Source organism: Theropithecus gelada, chromosome 1 (assembly GCF_003255815.1).
Source record: "Theropithecus gelada isolate Dixy chromosome 1, Tgel_1.0, whole genome shotgun sequence".
NCBI classification, from domain to species: domain Eukaryota; kingdom Metazoa; phylum Chordata; class Mammalia; order Primates; family Cercopithecidae; genus Theropithecus; species Theropithecus gelada.
In genome coordinates this window covers 61,280,559-61,302,297 of record NC_037668.1, presented here as the reverse complement: position 1 = coordinate 61,302,297, position 21,739 = coordinate 61,280,559, and the positions used below count along the sequence as shown (strand labels likewise).

Below are 21,739 nucleotides of genomic sequence, written 5' to 3'. Positions count from 1 at the left end.
AGATCCTTACAGTATGGGCACCATTATTACTCCATGTTGCAGATGTGGGCTCTGAGGCTTCTCATACAAGGTCATCCAGTTAATAGCAAAACCCATGTGTGTGAGTCTTAAACCTAAGCTCTTAATCATTGTACTCTATTCCCTCCCATATAAATAATCCTTCCAAGTATGGCCAGAACAATGAGCTATTTTTCTTCTAGGAGATTATTTACATGTGTACAGTGCACTATAAAGCTAGAGATGAAAGCTAAGTCTGGTTTTAACTGGGAAGGAAAAAGATTGATGCATGTTTGACTTTATAAATAAGTTCAGTAGCTGTCAGATGTTGATATGTAAACAAATGAGTGTGCCTGTGTTCCAGTAAAACTTTATTTACAAAAATAGGCATAGGCCCAGATATGGCTGTGGGCCATAGTTTGCTGTATGCTTCTTTACGTGTTATTGAATAGAAGGTATCAGATTGTGTAACTCAAGACTCGTATACAATCCTAGAGGTTATAATTAGTGATATCAGTGTATACAGTTGCCCTAGGCTGCTGCTTCTCAAACTTTTCCATTGACGTCCTCCTGATAGCAGAAGAGGATGGGTGTGTATCCCCAGGAGGTCTGGAGGGTGTAGCAAGCACAAAATATCTTTAAGGCTTCACATTTTTGCTTAAAAACTAATGTGAATTTTACCTTGTAATCCAGAATAAATTCTTTTGTTTTGGTATAAAAGTAGTTTTTCCTTAAAATGTTGAGAAAACTGACATTCCAATCAAATGAGTATTATTTATCTTGTGGTTTCAAGAACCTCCTTGCCCTAGAGTCTGCTGAGCACAGTCTATGAGGGATGACATAGCTGGGGACTGGGACCAGGCCCCGCTGTTAGCTCTGGACCGTGGAGGCAGCCAGGGTTGTTCCAACTCTTGAGATTCCTTTTTCTGGACTAACTCTTGCATCTGTTCCTCTGGTGTGTTTTCTCATGCCACATTTGTTCATTCATTCACCCACTCATTCTTCTATTTATGTATTCTTTCCATCTAGCATTCATTCAGTATTCACTTATAAAACACCTGCTCTATGTTAAACTAGGTTAGATACTAGATACGAAGATCTCCCAAATTCCTGAGTATTTTGGATTTTTAATATATCTCAGCTATTTTTGAACTCTTCTCTGCCCACTTGCTACAAATATCTGACTTTTCTTCAAATATGGTTTCAGTCTGATGGATCCTTGGTTGTCTGCCATTGCAAGAGAGAGCATGATCTTGACCTAACTTCAGTAACTTCCTGTAACCTCACAAGCGCTGCTCAGCATTTAGGCAGGCCAACTCCCAAAGTCCTTTGCAAACCCTTCCAATTGAATATATGGAGTTTATGTGTTTGTTTGTTCGTTTGTTTGTGAGATGAGATCTTACTCTGTCGCCCACACTCGAGTGCAGTGACATGATCATAGCTCACTGCAGCCTTAAACTCCTGGGCTTAAAGGATCCTCCCACCTCAGCCTCCAGAGTAGCTAGGACAACAGGCAACCACTACCACACCCAGCTAATTTTTTAATTTTTTTTGTAGAGTCAGGGTCTTGCTGTGTTGCTCAGGCTGGTCTCCAGCTCCTGACCTCAGGTGACCCTCCTGCCTTGACTTCCCAAAGTGCTAGGATTACAACCGTGAGCCACATGGAGTTTAGACTTGATTATCTTGTCACTTCCTCCTTCTGATCATGTTAGTTACGTTATACAAACTTGCAATGCTTTGTTTGTGTAACAATGCTTGTATTCTTACGCTGGATTCAGATCTATAATTATAACAGTACAATCATGCTTAACTCATAGCATCTCATGACAGGCAGATGACAGTAATGGTGAAGTACTGGAAGAATGGTGGTGGTGATATCAGTGAGAGTGACAAATGTGATCACAAGTGGTGGTAGAGGCAGTGATAGTAACGGGAGTGAGAATAGTGGCACTGTGGCCACAGCTGCTGCTGATGGTGGGGAGGTGATGCTGGTTGTGGCAGTGCACGAATGGGGCAGTCAGGGAGGGTGATGAGCTGGGAGCCTCCTGAGTGGCAGACACCCAGGCAACCTTACCCTCTCTTCTATTTCCTTGCCCCAGTGTCCACAGCAACGTCCTGCAATGACCCTGGTATCCCGCAGAATGGGAGCCGGAGTGGTGACGGTTGGGAAGCCGGCGACTCCACGGTGTTCCAGTGTGACCCTGGTTACGCGCTGCAGGGAAGTGCAGAGATCAGCTGTGTGAAGATCGAGAACAGGTTCTTCTGGCAGCCCAGCCCGCCAACATGCATCGGTACAAAGCAGCTGCAGGGTGCACTCTGCCCTTGGGGCTCACAGTTGTGTGCTCCAGAACCTTCCATGCTCTGCAGCTGCATCTTGGGCCTGGGGCCAAGAGAATTGAAACAGATGAAAGTTGCAGAAAGCCCATCATCTACCCTGCTTTGCATGCATGTGTCCCCACACGCACTCACTCACATTCACACTCTACACACAAAGCACTACAAATTCCTCACTTGCTAAAATGGTCCCAGAGATTTCCAAGTCAGACAAGTCTGTCCCTTCCTCTCTGGCCCAGGCTGTATAGGTCAGGAGGAGGAATGGGTCATCTTGGGTAGTAAAGGCTAACAGGTTCCAAAATGACCCTTCTATTACCTGAAGCAATAGAAGGGCACCCACAGGCTCAGAATGTAAAGAAAACAACTTTGCTTTTCCTGTTCTCAAGGAAATTATTGGTTACCTGGCTTTTGGTTCTTTTCGGTCTTAGAGACAAGGTCTCACTGGAGTGCAAGTGGCACTGTCACAACTCACTGCCGCCTTGACCTCCTGGGCTCAAGTGATCCTCCCACCTCAGCCTCCCAAGTAGCTGGGCCTGCAGGCCTGCGCCACCACACCCAGCAAATTTTTGTATTTTTGTTGTTGTTGTTGAGATGGAGTCTCACTATGTTGCCTAGGCTGGTCTCGAATTCCTGGGCTCAAGTGATCCTCCTACCTTGGCCTCCCAAATGCTGGGATTACAGGGTTTTCTTTCTTCGGACTTAAAACCTTCCTGTATGAGAGATGAAGACATAAAGGACCTGAGACTTGTCTGAGGTCCCATCACTTAAAAGGGGTGGGGTCTGAAAAATCCTACCTCTAACTACTTGAGACTGAGAGGAGAAGGGAACTTGAAGGGAGGCTGGGATGGGAAAGAAAGGTAAATAGAAACAAACACTCCAGGTGCCCACTTCCACATGGCTATTTTGCTCAGGTGAAATAATGAGTGTTTATCTCCCCTGTCAATGCTGGCTGTTAGAAGAGAAGAGAACCCATGGTCACTGAGTCCTTACTGTGTACTTGCCCCATACTAGACATTTACTTAGATAACCTCATTTAACTTTCCCGGCAGCTCTCTGAAATTAGCACCATTTCCTCATTTACACTTGAAACTGAAACTTAGACAAATTTGGATATCTTGTCCCAAATCACAGAGCTAGGATATAGCAGAGCCAAGATTTACACCCACGCCAGTCTGAATGCAAAGCCTCTCATTTTCCTACCTCCCACACCGCCTCCCCTGCTGGAGATAGGTGCGAGGGACTTCCTGAGACAGCTCCTGCAGGAGCGTCTGCCCTGGCCTGCACCCGCAGGCTTAATGGGAAGCAGTGCACTGTCCAGGCATCTAAGGACTGGCCTATTCCAGGCCTGGCTCTGAGGCCTGGCCCTGAAGGTGAGACACTAAATCCTGCGCCTCAGTGGGAATTAGGAGCCACATAGGTGTGTGGGGCAGGAGGTTGAGACCCCAGTTTCAGATCCAGCTGAGTTCTTCACTACGTATTCTGCTGTGTAGGGAACAGTATGGGATATTGAAGTAGACACAATCAGATTTAGTTTCTAGCTCTGCCATTTACTACTTTGATGACCTTGGGAAATTGCTTCAACTCTCTGAGCCTGGGTTTCCTCGTCTGTGAGGGTAAATACACTTCCCTTATGGCATTGTGGGGTGAGGACACGCCTAACCCCAATCTCAAGAAATACTAATTTCCTTCCTTTCTATCTTCCTTCCTTCTTTTCATCTTTCGCTTCTTTGAATCCTTCTTTCAAATCTTCAGACTCACTTCCCTTCCCTAAGCCAAGATTCCATCTGCTAAGGGAATTCTGCTGAGGCCCAGGAGAGAATCTGGGAACCTCTGAGGCTCCTTCCAAATTCAGCCTTCTACAAGGCTGTAATTCCTTAGACTCATTTTACAGAAAAGCAGGTCCTGAGATGAGATTGTCCCAAGTGGAGGAGGAGGATTGTGCTAAGCTGAGGAGAGCAATAAATGTGCAGTGGGCAGGGTGGAGAGGTTAATTCAGTTTTCATCACCCGTTCTTCTACACTCGGCTTTGGGAAATGTTTCTCAGGCAACAAAATAAATGCCTTTGCCTCTTCTCTCAAACGAACTGGAAATCCCAGTGACATGCTTCTAATTTCCAGCTCCCTGGGCATTCTGCCATGAGCGGGTCTAGCTGGCCTTGATAACCCTTCATTACAGGGAGGAAGCAAAGGAAGAAAACAAATACTCATTGGATGCTGTCCCCGTGATTGGCACCAAGCTAAACATTTTAGCTGCATTATTGCAGCTGAAGTCACTCTGTGGTGAGGTTAGATCTCGGGATTCCACTCCCTGGCTCAGGTCTGGCTTCACCACAGCAAGCTGTGTGGCCTTAGACAAATTGCTCAACTTCCCTGTGCCTTCATTTCCTTGCCAGTAAAATAGAGAAAATGATAGTACTTACCTTCTAGCATTGTTTTGAGAATTAAAAAAGAAAATACTATAAAGCAATAAGAACTGTATGTGGCTCATAGTTAGCACTGTGTATATTAGAAGCCATTATTATCATTATTCTTTTACTTTCGAGATGAGGAAGTAGAGGCTCAGAGGGGTGGACAGTTAGCCCAAACTCACACAGCCAATGAGTGGCATTGTCAGAATTCGAGCCCAGGATTGTATGACTTCCAAATCAATGCCCTTTCCACAACTCTTGCCCTCAGTCCAACCTGCCCACTTCTTGGCTGTCTAGAAGGATCTGCAGCTTGCACCCACTCCCATCTGGGCAACCATGTTTTAGTAAGCTCAACAGGACCCCACAACTAACCCTGAGCAGTGGGAGCCTTCCTGTTGGTGAGGCAGCCCAGGGATCCATGCAAGGCCTTGGGGCACAACTGGCAGCAGCCAGTGAAGCCCATGCTGGGGTTCTGAGTGGGAAGCACATGCCTGATGACATGGAGCCATCTAGAAGAGAGCTGTGCTCAGACAGCAGCCTAGAACCCAGAGACACTGACAGTACTTTGGGGGTTGGTGGGAGAGTAACAGGCGCAGTTTCAGAAATGCAGAGACTCACCCCATCTGTGGCAAACTTAAGGGAAGAAGCCCCTGAGCTGGCAGAGGGAGGTGGAGGCTGGGAACCCAGAATGGAAGCCTTGTTGTGCCCCTTGGGAAGATTTCCCCAGAGTTGGGACTTCTGATAACGACACTCACTTTCCACTCTCACTGGCCATGTCAGGCTCTGTTTCTAGGCTGGCCTGGGCAAGGCCACACTCCATGGACTGGACATTACAGTCTTGCTTTGTTAAGCTCCAGGGTCTAGCCTGATTGTACTGGCCTCTGGTTGGCCCTATTCATCTCGCCCTCTGCTCCCAAAGGATTCAGTGGTGGAGACACAAGTGAGACATAAGCAGACCCAACTTAAGGCACCATCCTCGCTCAGAAGCTCCTGCAACAGCTGTGCTCTCCCCTGCTGGCCTGTGGGGAGAAGCACTCCTCTTCTACTCTGGTTACTGCCACCAACCATATGGAAGTAGAAGAGGGGAAAACAACAGACTTTGGAGCCAGTCCTGTGTGAGTCTGAGTCTCAGAGTGACTCTGGGCAAGTTACTTAGGCTTTCTGAGACTCACTTTCCTCCTTTATAAATCAGGAAGCATAATCCATTGCTCGTTGAGTTGTTAATGAGACATAAATGAGATAGTGCATCTAAAATGTGATTTGTTAAGTCTGATACGTAATAGATGCCTATTTGAGCGTTTCTGAAACTCAGGATGGTTCTTGGGATATATTTTCCCATGGAACAAAAAGCAGACTACTCACAACCACTCCAATTTTATGTTCAGCCACATTAGGGCTCTTGTGGCCTGACCTGAAGATCTACCATTTGTTTGAGACCCTGTTAGGGATTGACCCAGCCCTTTAAGCCTCACCCTGAGTAAAACCCACAGCCAGAGGTGGCTCCACGACACAGCCAAAGCAGCAGTGCTCAGCTCTATGACAAGCCGATGGCTGCTCCCAACTTTGGAGTCAGGTATACCCTTTTGCTCTCCCCACAAAGACTCATCTTGGATTTTCTAGCCAGCCCCTAAATGGCTTTCTGTGTTCCTATGGGCTCAGTGTTTACAACCTCTGATGGTGCCCTGTGGTTTCCAGACCAAACCACACCTATAGTCTTGGCCATCCCGCTAATGACCTCACACACTTCCCAGTTTTACTCTATCCAGTCCTCAAGCCACGGTACAGCAGCCCCAGCCATGGAGGAAGAGACCTGAGCCAGGCTCTGGGGAAGCTGCCCAGAAGGTCCCGAGGTAAATAGGTTGCTGTGTTACCTGGCCACTTTCTCCCTCCCCACCTGCTTGAGAGACCTGTCATCTCAGGGGAGGGCAACCATGTAGACTGATTGGGGATTAATAATAGCTCCATACAACTGAGGTACACACATACTCTTGGACAAGGCCTTTTGGAAAGTTGGAAGGTATCTGCAGCCGCGAGCAGATGCCAGGAGCACTGGTAGCGTAGGAGACCAGCTGCGCTTGGCAGGCGAACATGAGCCTGTTTCCCACTCCTCCTGACATCCAGTGCACAGGAACTCACAGTCAGTACCCACAAAGCTCGCCTGGAAGCCAATGTGAGGCAGTGAAGGAAGGCCATGTACTTCATAGGTGCGCAGACAGTGCCGGCTCCATCTATCAAGCATTCACTCTCTACCAAATGCTTTAGCAGACATCTCCCATAATCTTTACAACCACCCCACAAAGAAGATATTGTCTCTTTTTATGACAGGAAAGACATCAAGGGCCAGAGAGGCTAGATGAGTTCCCTAAGTTCACAGGAACTCTGTTGCTAGGAAGCAACAGGGCCAGGTATTTTAAAAAATAATTTATTGAGGTGAAATGCATCTAACATAAAATTACCCGTTTTTCAATGAACAGTTCAGTGGCATCTGGTACTTTCGAAATGTTGTGCACCACCACCACTATTTCCAAAACATTCCCACCCCTCTAAAGTAGAACTCCATCATTTCACCTTCCCCTGAGTCCCTAAGCCAGGTTTAACTTCAGCCTGTCAGCTTCAGCCCCTCCTCTCTCGATAGTGTATTAGCAACGCCCATGAAAATGGGCCCAGGGTGAAGAGGCAGCCTCACCCTCGTCTTCTTCTCTCCTCAGCTCCCTGCGGGGGAGACCTGACAGGACCATCTGGAGTCATCCTCTCACCAAATTACCCAGAACCCTACCCACCAGGGAAGGAGTGTGACTGGAAAGTGACCGTCTCGCCAGACTACGTCATCGCCCTGGTATTTAACATGTATGTACCTTTCCCCCGGGTGGGAGACGAAGGGTTCAGAGCAGCTAGGGGCTCTGGGACCTGGGTCTCCAGGTGAGTATTCAGGTGTGTGAGCAGAGTTCTCAGCTCCATGGGAGGTAAAAAAGCCGAGAGAGAGAAACTAGCATTTATTGAACATCTATGTGCCAGGCACTGCGCTCAGTGGTCTCATGCATATCATCACATCTAATCCTTGTAGTAATCTGTGAGGAAGCAATTATTATTTCCTCATTACCTCTGAAGATACTGGGACTCGGAAAGGAGGCCTTTGTTGGACGCCCTTGCCCTGCCCTCTGCATTCCCAGTCTGCTTCCCTGGCCCCTTCCACCCCACCCCAGAGGTGTAAACGGGCGGGCTTGGGTCCCAGGCACCTCCGCATCTAGTACCTGCACTTGCTCTCCCATTCCTGCTACAGGAAAGCTCTTCAAAAGAACTACTCTGCCTTCGTCTACTTCCTCACCTCCCATTCACTCTCAACCCACTGGAACCTGGTTTCTGCCTCCACAGTTCTACTGAAAACTCCTCTGATAAAAGCCACCCACAAACTCCTGGTTCCAAACAAAAGGCCTTTCCATGTTTTATCCCACTCCACCTCTTGGTCACCCTTTCCATCCTTAGGCTGCTTTTTCACTTGGTTTGCATGAAGTTACTCTTTCCAGTTCTCCAAGCTCTTCTGTGACGTCACGTGGACCTCTTGTTAACCCATCTTCCTTTGCCGGGCTTTGTCAGACCTCCTCTTCTTACCCTACACCCCTTTCCTGGACAAGTTCATTCATTCCTGTGTCTCCACTCTCCTCTTATAAATGGAAGACTCCATTCTGCCGCCCACCCTGGCTTTATTCTGAGCGTCAGCCTCGCTCTCCAGCTGTTGGACATCTCTGTCTGCGGCCTGCAGACACTGCAAATGAGCGTGTACAAAATCAAGCATATTTTTCTCCCCCAGAAGAGCTCTGTTCTGAGCCTCGGGGCTGGCGTTGACACCTGCTCTCACGGCTTCTTCCACTAGCAGCAACGGAGGCGTGCAGCCTCTACCGCCTTCACTCTCCTCGTGTATTTTCCTCTTCTCCATCCTCCCAGCTCCTGTCCTGGTTTGAGTCCTATCATCTCCCATCTGAATTACTGCCCTCATCGCCTAGCTGGTTCCTCTGCCCCATCTTGCCTCCCATGCCAATCTCTCCCCTAGCTAGCTGTCAGAGTGATCGTGTCACTCAAAAATGCTGAAATAACCACCCTACTTTCCATTTTAACATCCTCTAATGACAGTGCTCAGCAATAAAAAAGAATGAACTACTGATACATGCAACAACGTGGATGAGTCCCAAAAATATTATGCTGAGTGAAAGAAGACAGACATAAAAAAGTACATAATGTATGATTCAACTCGTATAAAATTGTAGGATCAGCAAAACTAATCCCTGGTGAAGAATTCTGATCAGTGCTGGCATCTGAGGGTAGGGAAGGTTGAATGGGAAGGGGCACTTAGAACTCTCTGGGGTGGTGGGACAGTTCGGGATCTTGATATGCATGTGTCAAAACTGGTAGAGTGGCACACCTTAGAGCTGATCATTTCACACGGTGTAAATCATACCTCAATTCAAAAACAAAGAAACAAAGAGATCCTTTATTTTTAAATCCTAACATGGTCCTCTATTGCTTATAAATAAAGGCCCGAACTTTGGAGTTTCATTCCAAACAATCTGGTCTCTGCCTAACTCTCCAGTCAGCCCCCCGACCCCATCCTAAGCCCACCCCATCCTAAGCCCTGAGCTCCAGCCAGATGGAACTTCTTGCAGTTCCAGGGCCTCTTGGATTCTTTCATGCCCTTATGACTTTGCCTCTGTTTCTGCCTTCACAGCAACTTCCTGTTCTCTCCTTGTCCTATCTCTAAGGGTCTTCTCATCTCCCAAGACTCAGTTCAGGCTTGATTTCCTCCATAAACGTTTGATTTTTCATCCTCCCCAAGGAACCTTGCTTTGTGTTTCTGCTCTGCCTCGGGCTGACTTTATACATTATTTTGTTGTTGACATGTCTGTCACTTCCTACGGCACCATCAATTTTTGAAGGCAGAAGTGGTGTCTGACATGTCCCCATGTCCTTGGCACCTTGCACAGTGCGTGGAATATCGAGGGTGCTCAAAATTTGATGATGGTGCTCAAAATTTGATGATGGAAAGAAGGGAGGGACAGAAAGAAGGCAGTTAGTTAGGAAGTGGTGATGCCATCATTTGTGACCAAGACTGACTCCCTCCAAAACCCTTCACTGGTGACTTTCATAAAAGCAGATGTCAAGAAGCTGAATTACAGGGGCAAGAAGACCATGTCACCCAGCAGTGATGTGGTGAGCCCGCAACTGACACCAGTGTGACAGGGTGCCAGGTGGGAAGGAGGCCAGTGCACATCTGGCTCTGCGCGCCCTGCCTCCCATTCCTCCATCCTGTCTCTTAGCCTGCCTTATCTCCTTTGTCCTAGAGATGCGTGGCCTCCTCCCCCTGCTATATATCTTAGCCAAAGGGTAGAGCAGTCATTTTACTCTCAATCTCAAATAGAATACAGTAAGTCCTCAATGTCATCAACAGGTTCTTGGAAACTGTGACTTTAAGTAAAACAAAGTACAGCAGGTCCTCAAATGTTTCCTTCAATGTCATTTCATTATATTGTTTTGTTTGGTTTGGTTTGGTTTGGTTTGGTTTGGTTTCTGAGACAGAGTTTCATTCTGTTACCCAGGCTGGAGTACAGTGGCATAATCTTGGCTCACACAACCTCTCCCTCCCGAGTTCAAGCAGTTCTCATGCCTCAGCCTCCCGAGTAGCTGGGATTACAGGTGCATGCCACCACACCCAGCTAATTTTTGTATTTTTAGTAGAGAGACAGGGTTTCGCCATTTTGGCGAGGCTGGTCTCGAACTCCTGGCCTCAAGTGATCTGCCCACCTTGGCCTCCCAAAATGCTGGGATTACAGACATGAGCCACCGTGCCCAGCCTGTGTGTTGATGAGAAACAAACAGTTGGTTTTGTTTTATGTCGTTTCACTTAAAGTCATGGTTTCTGAGAGCCTGTGGACAATGCTAAGGACTTGCTGTATCTGAGTATCCCAGTCCGTGACTGGGCATGAGCAAATTTGCATCTGAAATCTATTCTCTGCAAGCTCATTTACTTTTCTATTGTTTTCATCTTTGCACACTTGATTGGTATCAATTGCCTTTGTTAGATATATACTTAAGAGTGGAATTGCTGCACCAGAGCGCAAGCATACGGGGGACTTCAAAAAGTTTGTGGAAAAATCGAATTTAAGATAAAAATAAAAAATATAAACTTTATTACTCAACATAAACTCCACCAAGTTCAGGACACTTTTGTAAACAACAATACCAGTAATTCTGTCCATCCCTGAAGAACTGAGGGTCCTGGTAATTTAACTATGTCAGTGTAGTCTTTTTTACTTTGTTAACCGAAGAAAAAATGGGTGCCCTTTAAAGATGTTTTAAGATTAGGAAACAAAAAGCAATAAGAAGGAGCCAAATCAGGACTGTAAAGTGGATGCCTAATGATTTCCCATTGAAACTCTTGAAAAATTACCCTTGTTTGATGAGAGAAATGATCAGGAGCATTGTTGTCAGGGAGAAGGACTCTCTCCTGAAGCATTTTTCTGCTAAAGCTTTAGCTAACTTTCTCAAAACAAACTCCTAAGAAGCAGATGTTATCATTCTTTGGCCCTTCAGAAAATCAACTGCAAAATGCCTGGAGCATCAAAAAAAAAAAAAAAAAAAAAAAAAATTACCTTGACCTTTGCTCCACTTTTGCTTCGACTGGACACTTCCATTCCCTGGTAGCCATTGCTTTGATTGTGCTTTGTCTTCAAGATTGTACTGGTAAATCCATGTTCCATCTCCTGTTCTTGGGAGAAATGTTTCAGGATCTTGATCCCACATTTTTAAAATTTCCATTGAAAGCTCTGCCTTTGTCTGTAGCTGACCTAGGCACAATGGTTTTGACACCCATCAAGTAGAAATTTGGTCAACTTTAATTTTTTAGTCAAAATTGTGTAATCTGAACCAGTCAAGATGTCTATGGTGTTGGCTCTCATTTGTGCTATTAATTATTGGTCCTATTCAATTAGGACACAAACAAGATTAATTGTTTTCCTCTCCAATTGATGTGGAGATCCGCCTTGGCAGGCTTCATCTTCATTATCATCCCCTCCCTACTTGAAACAAGTTATCCATTTGTAAACTGCTGATTTCTTTGGGGCATTGTCCTCATAAACCTTTTGTAAAGCATCAGCGACGTCACCATCCTTCTACCCAAGCATCACCATAAATTTGATGTTTTTTCTTGCTTCAATTTTAGCAGAATTCAGGTTGCTCTGATAGAGGCTTTTTTTAAGCTGATATCTTGTCCTTTTTAATGCCTCACGTTAGATCCTATGCAGACATGTTAACAAGTTAGTGTGAGTTGATTTTGATACAAAAAACTTTTGAACTCCATGCATAATTTTTTCATAATATGCATTTTCCATCATTTTCACTTGAGCCATTCCAGTGGGATAAATTACATTCATGAACTCAAATATTCAATTTGCTCATCTAAGTTTTTAAAATGGATTTTTCCCTCACACCAGGGTCAGAATAGCTAAGGGTGAGGACATTTGTGGGTCCTAGGAGTGGGGCAATAGCAGACCCTGAGGAGAGCTGGAGTACTGGCTTGGGATGAAGGCATGAAGCTAGGGTCCTTCATGGTAACAGGCCCCTTCCTCCCTGAGAATGGCTCCCTAGTTGGTTCATTCTCTCTTAGAAAATGAGGTTCAGAACAGCACAGTATAAGGACATTAGTGTCAGGTAAGAGACCTGGGTTTTGGACCTACTTTGGTTGACAACTTGGTGTCTAGAGTTGGCAACTCATTTTCCCTTCTGTATAAGGAGGACGTTAGGTTTTCAGCTCCAGATTTTTGGACACTGACTGGAATCTGGCTCTTCTGCCCCTGAGCCTGCCTCTTCCATCTTCTCACCTGACTGAGGTCATCAGGGCCTCATCTTCTCCCTTCCCACCAGCCAGTCTTCAAGGGTTGGGTACCAGTGGGATGGTGGGCTTGCTCCCCGGGAGGCCCCATGCTTTGGTTGAGCCTAAGACCCCAGCAAAAGCCTTTATTTGACCTTAGTGGGTGGGGGTGGGATGTTTTTGTTCCCAGCTTTAACTTGGAACCTGGCTATGACTTCCTCCATATCTACGACGGACGGGACTCTCTCAGCCCTCTCATAGGAAGCTTCTATGGCTCCCAGCTCCCAGGCCGCATTGAAAGCAGCAGCAACAGCCTCTTCCTCGCCTTCCGCAGCGATGCATCTGTGAGCAATGCTGGCTTCGTCATTGACTATACAGGTAAGGGCCCTGGTGCCAGAGAGTACTGAGGATAGGTCCAGCCAACATGGCAGAGGGCAAGTAGTGTAGCGTAGTGAGGAGAGCCTGGGCTGGACCATGGCAAACCCACACCAACCCTAACACTGCTGCCGCCTGCAAAAAACCTGCCTTTCCTGAGGCCCCCCAGATGGCTTAGTCTTTCACGCCTATATTCTCCAGGGGTGGGAAAAAAGGGGACCAGCATTCTTTTTGCACCCCATCTATTTCCAACCACTACTCTTCTTCTCCTCTCTTTTAATGAGGGTCATTCCTAAGTCTACTTCAGCCTCATACCCTCACTTCATAGCTATCAGCTGATATCTTCCTGGGTACTGCACTTCACTAAAGAGGGTTCTGATATGAGGCTCAATCTTCCTCTCCACCCAGAGCTTTTCACCATCCTGGGTAACTTCAACATCCCTATGGACAGCCCATCTAATCCTAGGGTCACGGTGCTTAGACCTGTGTCCCAAGGACACTCCTTGGCCATACTCTGACACCTCGTCATAGATTGGTCACTTTCTGATACCTCCTGATCACATTTGTTCATCCTTCCAGCTGTGCTAATTAAGGCAAGTTCAATAGTGTGGTCGAAAGTAAGAGTCAGAAATTTTTCTCTTAAAAATAGTAAATATTGTAGGTTTACCTATCACAACTACTCAGCCCTACTACTGTAGTGCTAAAGCAGTCACAGACATAAACAAATGAGCGTGGCTGCATTCTAAGAAAAATTCACTTACAAAAACAGGCTGTCCCTGCCCGGTTAAGAGCATTGACTGTCAAATTAATTGGATTGAAAGTTCATGTTTACGACTTAACATGTGCGTGACCTTGGATAAAGTATTGAACCTCTTGAAGCCTCAGGCATTTCTTCTTTTATAAAACCATGGTAGGAAAATTCCTGCTTCATAGTGATGGAAAGATCAGTGAGTGCATGCATGAAAGTCCGTGGTACAGTTCCTGGCACATATCACGCATTCTGTAATGTTCAAATATTATTAGTGTAGTAAGAGGAGTTCCAGGCTCTCGAGCACTCCACTGTCTTCTACGCTATTATCTCTTTTTGACCTTTTAGTCTTCCCTAATTATCTCAAATCCCATTATCTAAATCCCAGCTCCCTTCCTTGCTTGATTTGTGAGCTGGGCAAGTTATTATCTCTTGGAACATCATCTACAAAGTGTTGCTAGTAATAATTATGTTGCAGGAGGTTAAGATTAAAAGCTATTTTATACATGCATATTTTATATATATATAATATATGTGTGTGTGTGTGTGTGTGTGTGTGTATGTATAATGCTCCATATATACTAAACACTCTACAGATGCTCTGGGAATGATAGATTTTGTTATTGTAACTATAACCCAGGTTCACCCAGGCCTCATCAGCCTGAGCATACAAATGGGGTCACATTACCAGTTAAAATTAAAAATTTTCTGGCTCATGTTCCCCACTTGCATAACATAGGACCTCAGATACCTTTTAAAGTGTCCCCTAATTAAATATTTCCAGCCACCCCTGGGAATATCTCACATAAGCTCACATAACACTAATTAGAATAATGGCAGACTTAGTGTTTGCCCGCTGCCAGCACCATCCTAAGTGCTCCATATCCATCAACTCATTGAACTCCTCATAGTTCTCGATTATCTCCTGTTTGCCAGGTACAGTTCTAGAAGACTGGTGCGCAAAATGGAGAATGTTTTACTTGTAGTCTTCTTGCCTCATGGGGCTGGCCTAGGGAATGGATATTCCGCCATCCTCTCTGCCTGCAGGCACCTGCCATTTGGTAAACCTCCTGGGCCCAAACCCTCTTCCACACACTGATATCAGCACAGTCAGACACTTTGGAATTCTAACAGAAGCCATGACTTAGACCCAGTCTGGGACCTCCATTGCTCCCATCACCACCATCCCCACTCCCATGTCATCACCATTTCTTATTATTCATCTCTTCCTTCATATTCTCATCAGTACCCTCAATTGCCTGCCCCCTAGTCCTCCAAGTGCATACACCTTGCAAAACTGTACCCTTTGTTGAACCCACACCCACACGGCTGAGGACACCCAGACGAAGCTGCACAAACATGATACTTAGAGTCACTACAGGTGATGTCATTTCCCCCAGCCAAGTCTTAGCAACTACCAGAGAAGCCTCTGACTTGACCCAACTGAGTTCTTCTTGGCAGAGATTCCAAACTTCACCCCAAATGTCACCCCTGTCAGCCTCATTTTTTATAAGATGATTTCATTTCAGCTTCCCTGGATACAGTAAGCTACTGGGTAGAAACCCCCTCAGCTTCCTCTCCAGTCACCTTGTTCATGGCTACCTGACTGTGGCCGTCTCTCCCCCAGATCTTCTCCAGGGAAATTCATGGTCTGAGAGCCATACTTTCAAATCCTCTTTCCACTTTTGCCTGTTGATCCAAGGTGGTATCTAGAGGGGTCTTTAGATCTAAACCATAACCCAGGAAATAAGACCTCCCCAGCTGCCATCTGAGTCAGCCAAGCAGCCAATTATTGGAGAGAAGGGAGAAGAGAGGCACAGCCTACAGACACATCCCGCATCACCCTATGAGGCTCTGTAGTGCAAGTACCAAGATAAAGCTAACTATGTGTGTTTGAGGGGTGGGGGGTGCCTATTGAAAACCTCAAGCATCCTTCATTAGTTCCTTCCTTCCTTTCTTCCTTCCTTCCTTCCTTCTTTTCTTCCCAGACTACACACCTCCTAATATTAGTCACTCTCTACTATCTCCCTGGGCCTCTGGTCTAGTAGCCCATTTGGTGGAACCCAGGGACCCCTGCCTTACCCTCTGGTCTGCTTCTGCCTATGCCAGGATTCTTGGTTTCCTGGAATGGGTCTACTTTGCTATCAGGTCCCATGGCTTTGATGATATTCTCCCATGCACAATATCTTTCTTTATAGGGCAGGCTCCATCACTTCATAACTGTATGGCCTGAAACAAGTTGCCTAACTTCTCTGAGCATTGCTTCCTCATCCACAAAAAAGGGACAGTGACACTAAATGAAGGAGTTGTTGTGAGGGTTAGCAAATAGACACAGCACCAAGCAGAGTGCCCAGTGCCAATAAGTACTTGACATGTACTTTGATCCACCCACTTTCATCCCACCTCCTTTTTCCTACTATGTCATTGGTATTGCATTTGCTGTGCCTTTGTTTCGAAGGGAGAATGGGGCTAACCCAGGGGAACACAGTACATGTTCTTTTCTGTTTGCTGAAGATATAAAGTGTGAGCATAATGTTTTGCACATGTAATAAGTGTGGGATATTTATAATATGAATATTTGTGATAGATGTATGTGTCCCATATGCTTTACCAGTCCATGGCAAAGAACTTAGACATTCCACACCCTGTGAGTCTGGAGGGAACCATAGATGGAGAAGCAGCCCACTGAGGACCTCCACATGGAGGCAGGGCTGGGTCCTCAGGAAAAGCAGAATTGGCCTCTGCATCCAGGAGGCATCAGTGTCCATGTCTTTTAGAGAGATCTGGGGCTCTGCTAACGCTGAGAGTCTGAGCATCCTGGGAGCTGTGGCTTCAGGGGTCTTGCTTAGGGAGGTGAAAGGGGCCTACCAGAGCCCCACATAGAGAGATGTTGCTGGACTTAGTTGGGCTTAGCACAGTGGAAATTACTCTCTGAGATTAACCCTTCCTCTGACCCAAGGCAGAGAGACCAGGAGACTTTCTCCACACCCAGCTTCCCAAGTGAGAAGCAGAAACAGTTTGGTAGAATCTTAGGAAATATCTAGTTCCAAATCAAAAAACCACTCAGAGCAATTTAAGCAAACAAAGGGGTAACTTATCATAAAAACACAAGAAACAGAAACCCACTCAAAACAATCTGACACAAAAAGGAGACATTATTATAAGAAAACAACTAACAACCTAAGTAACTTAAGCTAAAAGATTTCTATATTTTAACAATACAGATAACAACAACTCTGACACAAAAAAGCAAAATATTTTTAGAATGCAAGAGCCCAAGGGCAGAAAGCATCAACTCCCAAAGGACTGGAATCAGGATGGCAGAGGCACAGACCGAGACCATCACCCACACTCCAGGATCGTTCTCTCTCCTCCCTGCCTCCTTCTAAGCACTTGCTACATTCTCCCCTCCCTGCAGATCAATTGTCCTTGCTTTTCCATTCTCCTGGGATAAGTGTGGCTGTCTCACTCTTGACATTTTTTTTTTCTTTGAGACGGAGCGTCACTCTGTCACCCAGGCTGGAGTGCAGTGGCGCAATCTCGGCTCACTGCAACCTCCACCTCCCAGGTTCAAGTGATTCGCCTGCCTCAGCCTCCTGAGTAGCTGGGATTACAGGTGTACATCGCCACACCTGGCTAGTTTTTGTGTTTTTAGTAGAGATGTGGTTTCACCATGTTGGCCAGGCTAATTTCGAACTCCCGACCTCAAGTGATCTGCCCACCTTGGCCTACCAAAGTGTTGAGATTACAGGTGTGAGCCACCGTGCCTGGATCACTCTTGGCTTCGAATCACTTCCCAATTTATATTCCAGTTTCAGATCCCAAAGGATCATCTGAGGGACCAGGCTTAATTCAAGTGTCCACTGAGCAGCATCATGGGATTAGGCTTTTGCAGAAGGGGCAAGAGCAGATCAGGCATTTTTGTTTATTCATTCAGTAAATACGAATTGAGCAGCTACCACGTGCCAGACCTTCTTAGAACAGACCAGGAAACCAAACAAAGTCTCTGCCTCCACGGAATTCACATCCTCGTGACAACTAGACTGATGGACCCTTTGGTAGATGAGATGTTGGAAGCCCACCTGGTTCTAAGGCAAAGAAGGGTGGGGCTTTAGATGTCTCTGTTGCTTCTGAAGGGTGATTGTAGTGTCTTAGTCATCTCTGGGCAGACTTTCTAGGAGATGATTCTGAATGCAGTCATGTCATCTGTGGATTTCTGTTACACCATTGATCAGAGGCACTTCTATTCTGAATTCATCCTCCTAGGTAGCTTTACCCTTTGCTAAAAGGAAACAGAGAACAGCAGGGATCCTGTCTTTTGGATACAGTTACTAAAATAGAGTCACAGGGAGGTGTGTGTCTTTCTCCAGGCCACGGATATCAGCAGAACCAGTGGGGGGAAGGCCCTTTATTCTCATATACCAGCTTGTGTGGCAGGCTTTTCCTAGGCAGGAACGTGCTGAAACATCCACGCACATGCGAGACATATTCATTCATTCAACAAATGCTTGGTGACTCCCACTTCATGCCATGCACTGTGCTGGGTGTTGAGAATACAGCAGGGAGCAAAGTAATCATGGTCCCTACCCTAATGTAACTTACAGGTGAGTGAGGGAAACAGCAAGAAGTAGAAAGCATAAGAAGTTAGGAAAGAAAACAACAGGCTTCTCTGAGAAAGAAATCAGAAGGGTCGTTAGTGAAGGCCTCTCTGAGCAGAGTCCATTTAGACAGAGCCCTAAAGGTTAAGTAGAAGCCCTCCGTGCCGGAGTGGGGGCCAGGGGCATTTCAGAGGGAAGAGTTTGAAGTGTGTATTAAAGAATCTGAAATAACACAGGAAAGACCAAAGTGAATCGATTCTTAATGGAAGGTCCTAAAAAGCACGTATTTTCTCTTTCAAGCCCTTGGAAGTAACACTGTAGGCCTGGAAGCTACGGCCACACTGGCTACCACCCCTATTCCCACCACCTGCTGCTGTTAGGGGTCATTCTTCTTAAATGCAAAATAGAACTATCTTCCATTCTGCCTCCTTTTAAAGGAATGCATGTTTGTTGGAAAAATAAAACAATATAAAACATATAAGATATACTCTTAAAGACTTAGCATGCCCCCAAATACCATCATCCCGTGCAATACCATTATTAACAGCTTGGTATCTCATTTTGGATATTTTCTATAAATATAAAGTAATGTAAAGTCTGCACCAGGAGTTGGCAAACTTTTTCTGGAAAGGGCCAGAGAGTAAGTATTTTTACTCCAGATGGTCTCTGTTGCCACTGCTCAGCTCTGCTTCGTAATGCTAAAGGCAGCCACAGACAATATGTAAACAAATGGCTGTGTTCCAGCAAAACTTTATTTACAAAACCAGGCAGCCACCGACCTGTGGGCTGTAGTTTGCTGATCCCTGTTCTATATGAATGAGATTGCACCATATGTACTCATCTGTAATCTGATTTTTTTGTATGTGAGCCCAAGAATAGATCTTGGACTCCTTCCCATATCAGTATTCAAAGAATAGTGCTATTCTTTTAAAAAGCTGCTAGTGTTTCAGTAGATGGCCCTAATCCACCCTTTGTAACCAGTTCCTTACTGGTTGAATGTTTGGGTTGTTTTCAGAGTTTTGCAGTTTTAAGGTTTGGAAGTAAGCCTCATCTATTAGGACCAGAGAGAAGCTGGCTCTTCTCATTTTCCCATTTTGAAGGGCTTTGGTTTTATTTATTATAATCACCATGATGTTTTAGTCATTGAGTGTTATCAATCACAGCTGAGCTTTGGTTTGGCTGACTAAAGACCTGATTTTGGTCTTAATTCTACCTCTAAATAGCTGAAAGGCTTGGAAGACTCATTTAGCCTCTCTGATCACCATATTCCTCATCTATAAACTGAATATGAGCATAACTGGCCCTGCCTTCTGCAGAGGGTATTGTGAGACACAAATGAGATAACGGTTTGGAAAGTGCCTTGAAAATTATGAAGTGATATTCCTATGTAAGGGGCTATCATCACTATCATTATCCTTGTCATTATTATTAATGTGGTAATGCTTGGGATGGTGAGCTCATCTTTCTCTTACGTGTGAGTAAATATAGAATAGAGTCTGTAGTTGGAATCATTGATGTGATTGTTGATTTTCCAAGCCTCAAAGTATTCAGCCAAACAATTCAGCAGCCATTTATTAAGCCTCTATTATGTGCCAAATAGGGCCAGCCTCGGTGCCAAGTTCTGTGCTAGTTGCCAGGGTTATGAGAAGACTAAGTGATGAACCCTCTCCTCCAGGAGTTCAGAACCTACTAGAAAGAAATACCCTTACCAAAGCTACCAAAATAGTGTGATACGTGTTATAACCAGGGAAAGAAAAACAGAATTCTGCCAGAGAGAAGGTGGCATTAAAAGTGTAGGAGTTTGCCACACAAATAAGGAAAGAAAGGACGTTCTGACATCTGTAAAATTCTGGGCCAGTCATACCCAGCTAGGGTCCAATGCTGGTGCAGCAGTTACCCAAAAACACAGTTGCTTAAACGAAGTAGACGTTGATCAGCCTTCCTGTAAAAGAAATCTGGAGGACAGAGCCCAGGATTGATAAGAGAACTCCACCTTGGCTCCTTGTGTCTCCCTACTCTACCATACTAGTCCATGGATCCCATTTCAAGGTTATTTCAGATCCAAGATGGCAACTGAGGTTCCAGCCATCATGTCTGAGTTCTAGACTGAGAGAAGGAGGAAAGATGGAAAGAAGGAAAGGCCAATAGGCATTTCCCTCAGTTGAGTCAACTTCCCTTAAGCAGCCTTTTTAGAAGTTCCACAATAATCCACTGAAGATATTTATTAAGTGCCCACCATGTGACAGACACTGGAATACAGCCGTGAACAAAACTGAACAGCTGCCCTTCTAAAATCTATATTCTAGTAGAGGAAGACAGAAAAAAATAAGGTCAATATAGAGTCGATGAGAGTATTAACTGCAGTGGAGAGAAATATAGCAGAGGAGAGTGTTGGGGGCATTGGGGAGAGGAGTACTGCAATTTTAAGTAGCTGCTCAAAGAGTGTCACTGAAGGCGAAATTGAGCTAAGTCCTGAAAGAGGTAAGAGAGGGAGCCACAAAGACCAGAGGCCCGTGTGGTTGGAGCAAAGCTAGCATAGAGATGACAGAAGCTGAGGTCACAGAGGGGACTACTGGAGCCACATGTGCAGGGCCTCGAAGGCCTGTTAGGATTTTGGTTTTACCCCGAGTGAGACAGGAGGCTATTGGATTGTTTTCAGTAGACATGATCTAACTCGTGTTTACATCTCTTTGTCCAGACCTAGCTGCCCAGGAGGCTGGGAAATGTAGACTTTGACTGATGCCTTGAAGTTCTGGATAAAATCAGAGTTCTGTTATTGAAGGATGAAGGTGGGGAAAGTGGTTATTGGGGACTACAGCTAGTTTTGCCTCTTATGAGCTGTGTGAACTTTGATTCCAAGTTACTTAGTTTTTCTGAACTTTAAGGTTTAACCCACTTTGAATTTATAAAAAGGATAGAAGAAACAAAAGACATGATGACAGATCCCTGGATCTCTATGACTCACATATGGGTCACCCAGTGGCCAGTTCTATTCTGGCCGGAGCCACTAGGCATATGGAGAAGACAGATTTGATAAAGGAGGTCAAGGCAATGCATCACGGGGCACATGGGGAAACCGCTGAGGAGTTCCCTGCAATGAGTGGCCACGTTCTGGGTCCCACTTGGGTTTAAATGCAGTAGTGCATCCAGAGCTGCTCCACTCTCAGCTGTGGACAACGACTTAAGGTGCAGGATGGTCTCATATGCTCCCATGCAAGAGTGAGACTCTCAGAGTCACATCCCATCAGTCAACCAGATGATTGGCAGCTGAGTGACAGCCTCAAGCAGTGCTGCCTCCTGTGTAGGTAATCTAGAAGGTACCCAGGTGACAAGGACCACCCTCAGCAAAATTCCTCCTGAGCCATTCATCTCTGATGAATGAACTCTGATCCCTTCTATTCTGGTTCTTCCCTCCTCAGCTC

General features: G+C 45.6%; 1 protein-coding gene across 1 annotated transcript in view; it reads left to right on the top strand.

Annotated features, from left to right (window-relative positions):
* CSMD2 (CUB and Sushi multiple domains 2) overlaps positions 1-21,739 on the top strand; it is a 655,178-nt gene that overhangs the window by 506,691 nt on the left and 126,748 nt on the right. The window contains exons 27-29 of the mRNA XM_025355777.1: positions 2,097-2,288; positions 7,447-7,585; positions 12,787-12,974. Coding sequence (XP_025211562.1) covers positions 2,097-2,288; positions 7,447-7,585; positions 12,787-12,974 — 519 coding nt within the window. The remainder of the gene's footprint in view (positions 1-2,096; positions 2,289-7,446; positions 7,586-12,786; positions 12,975-21,739) is intronic.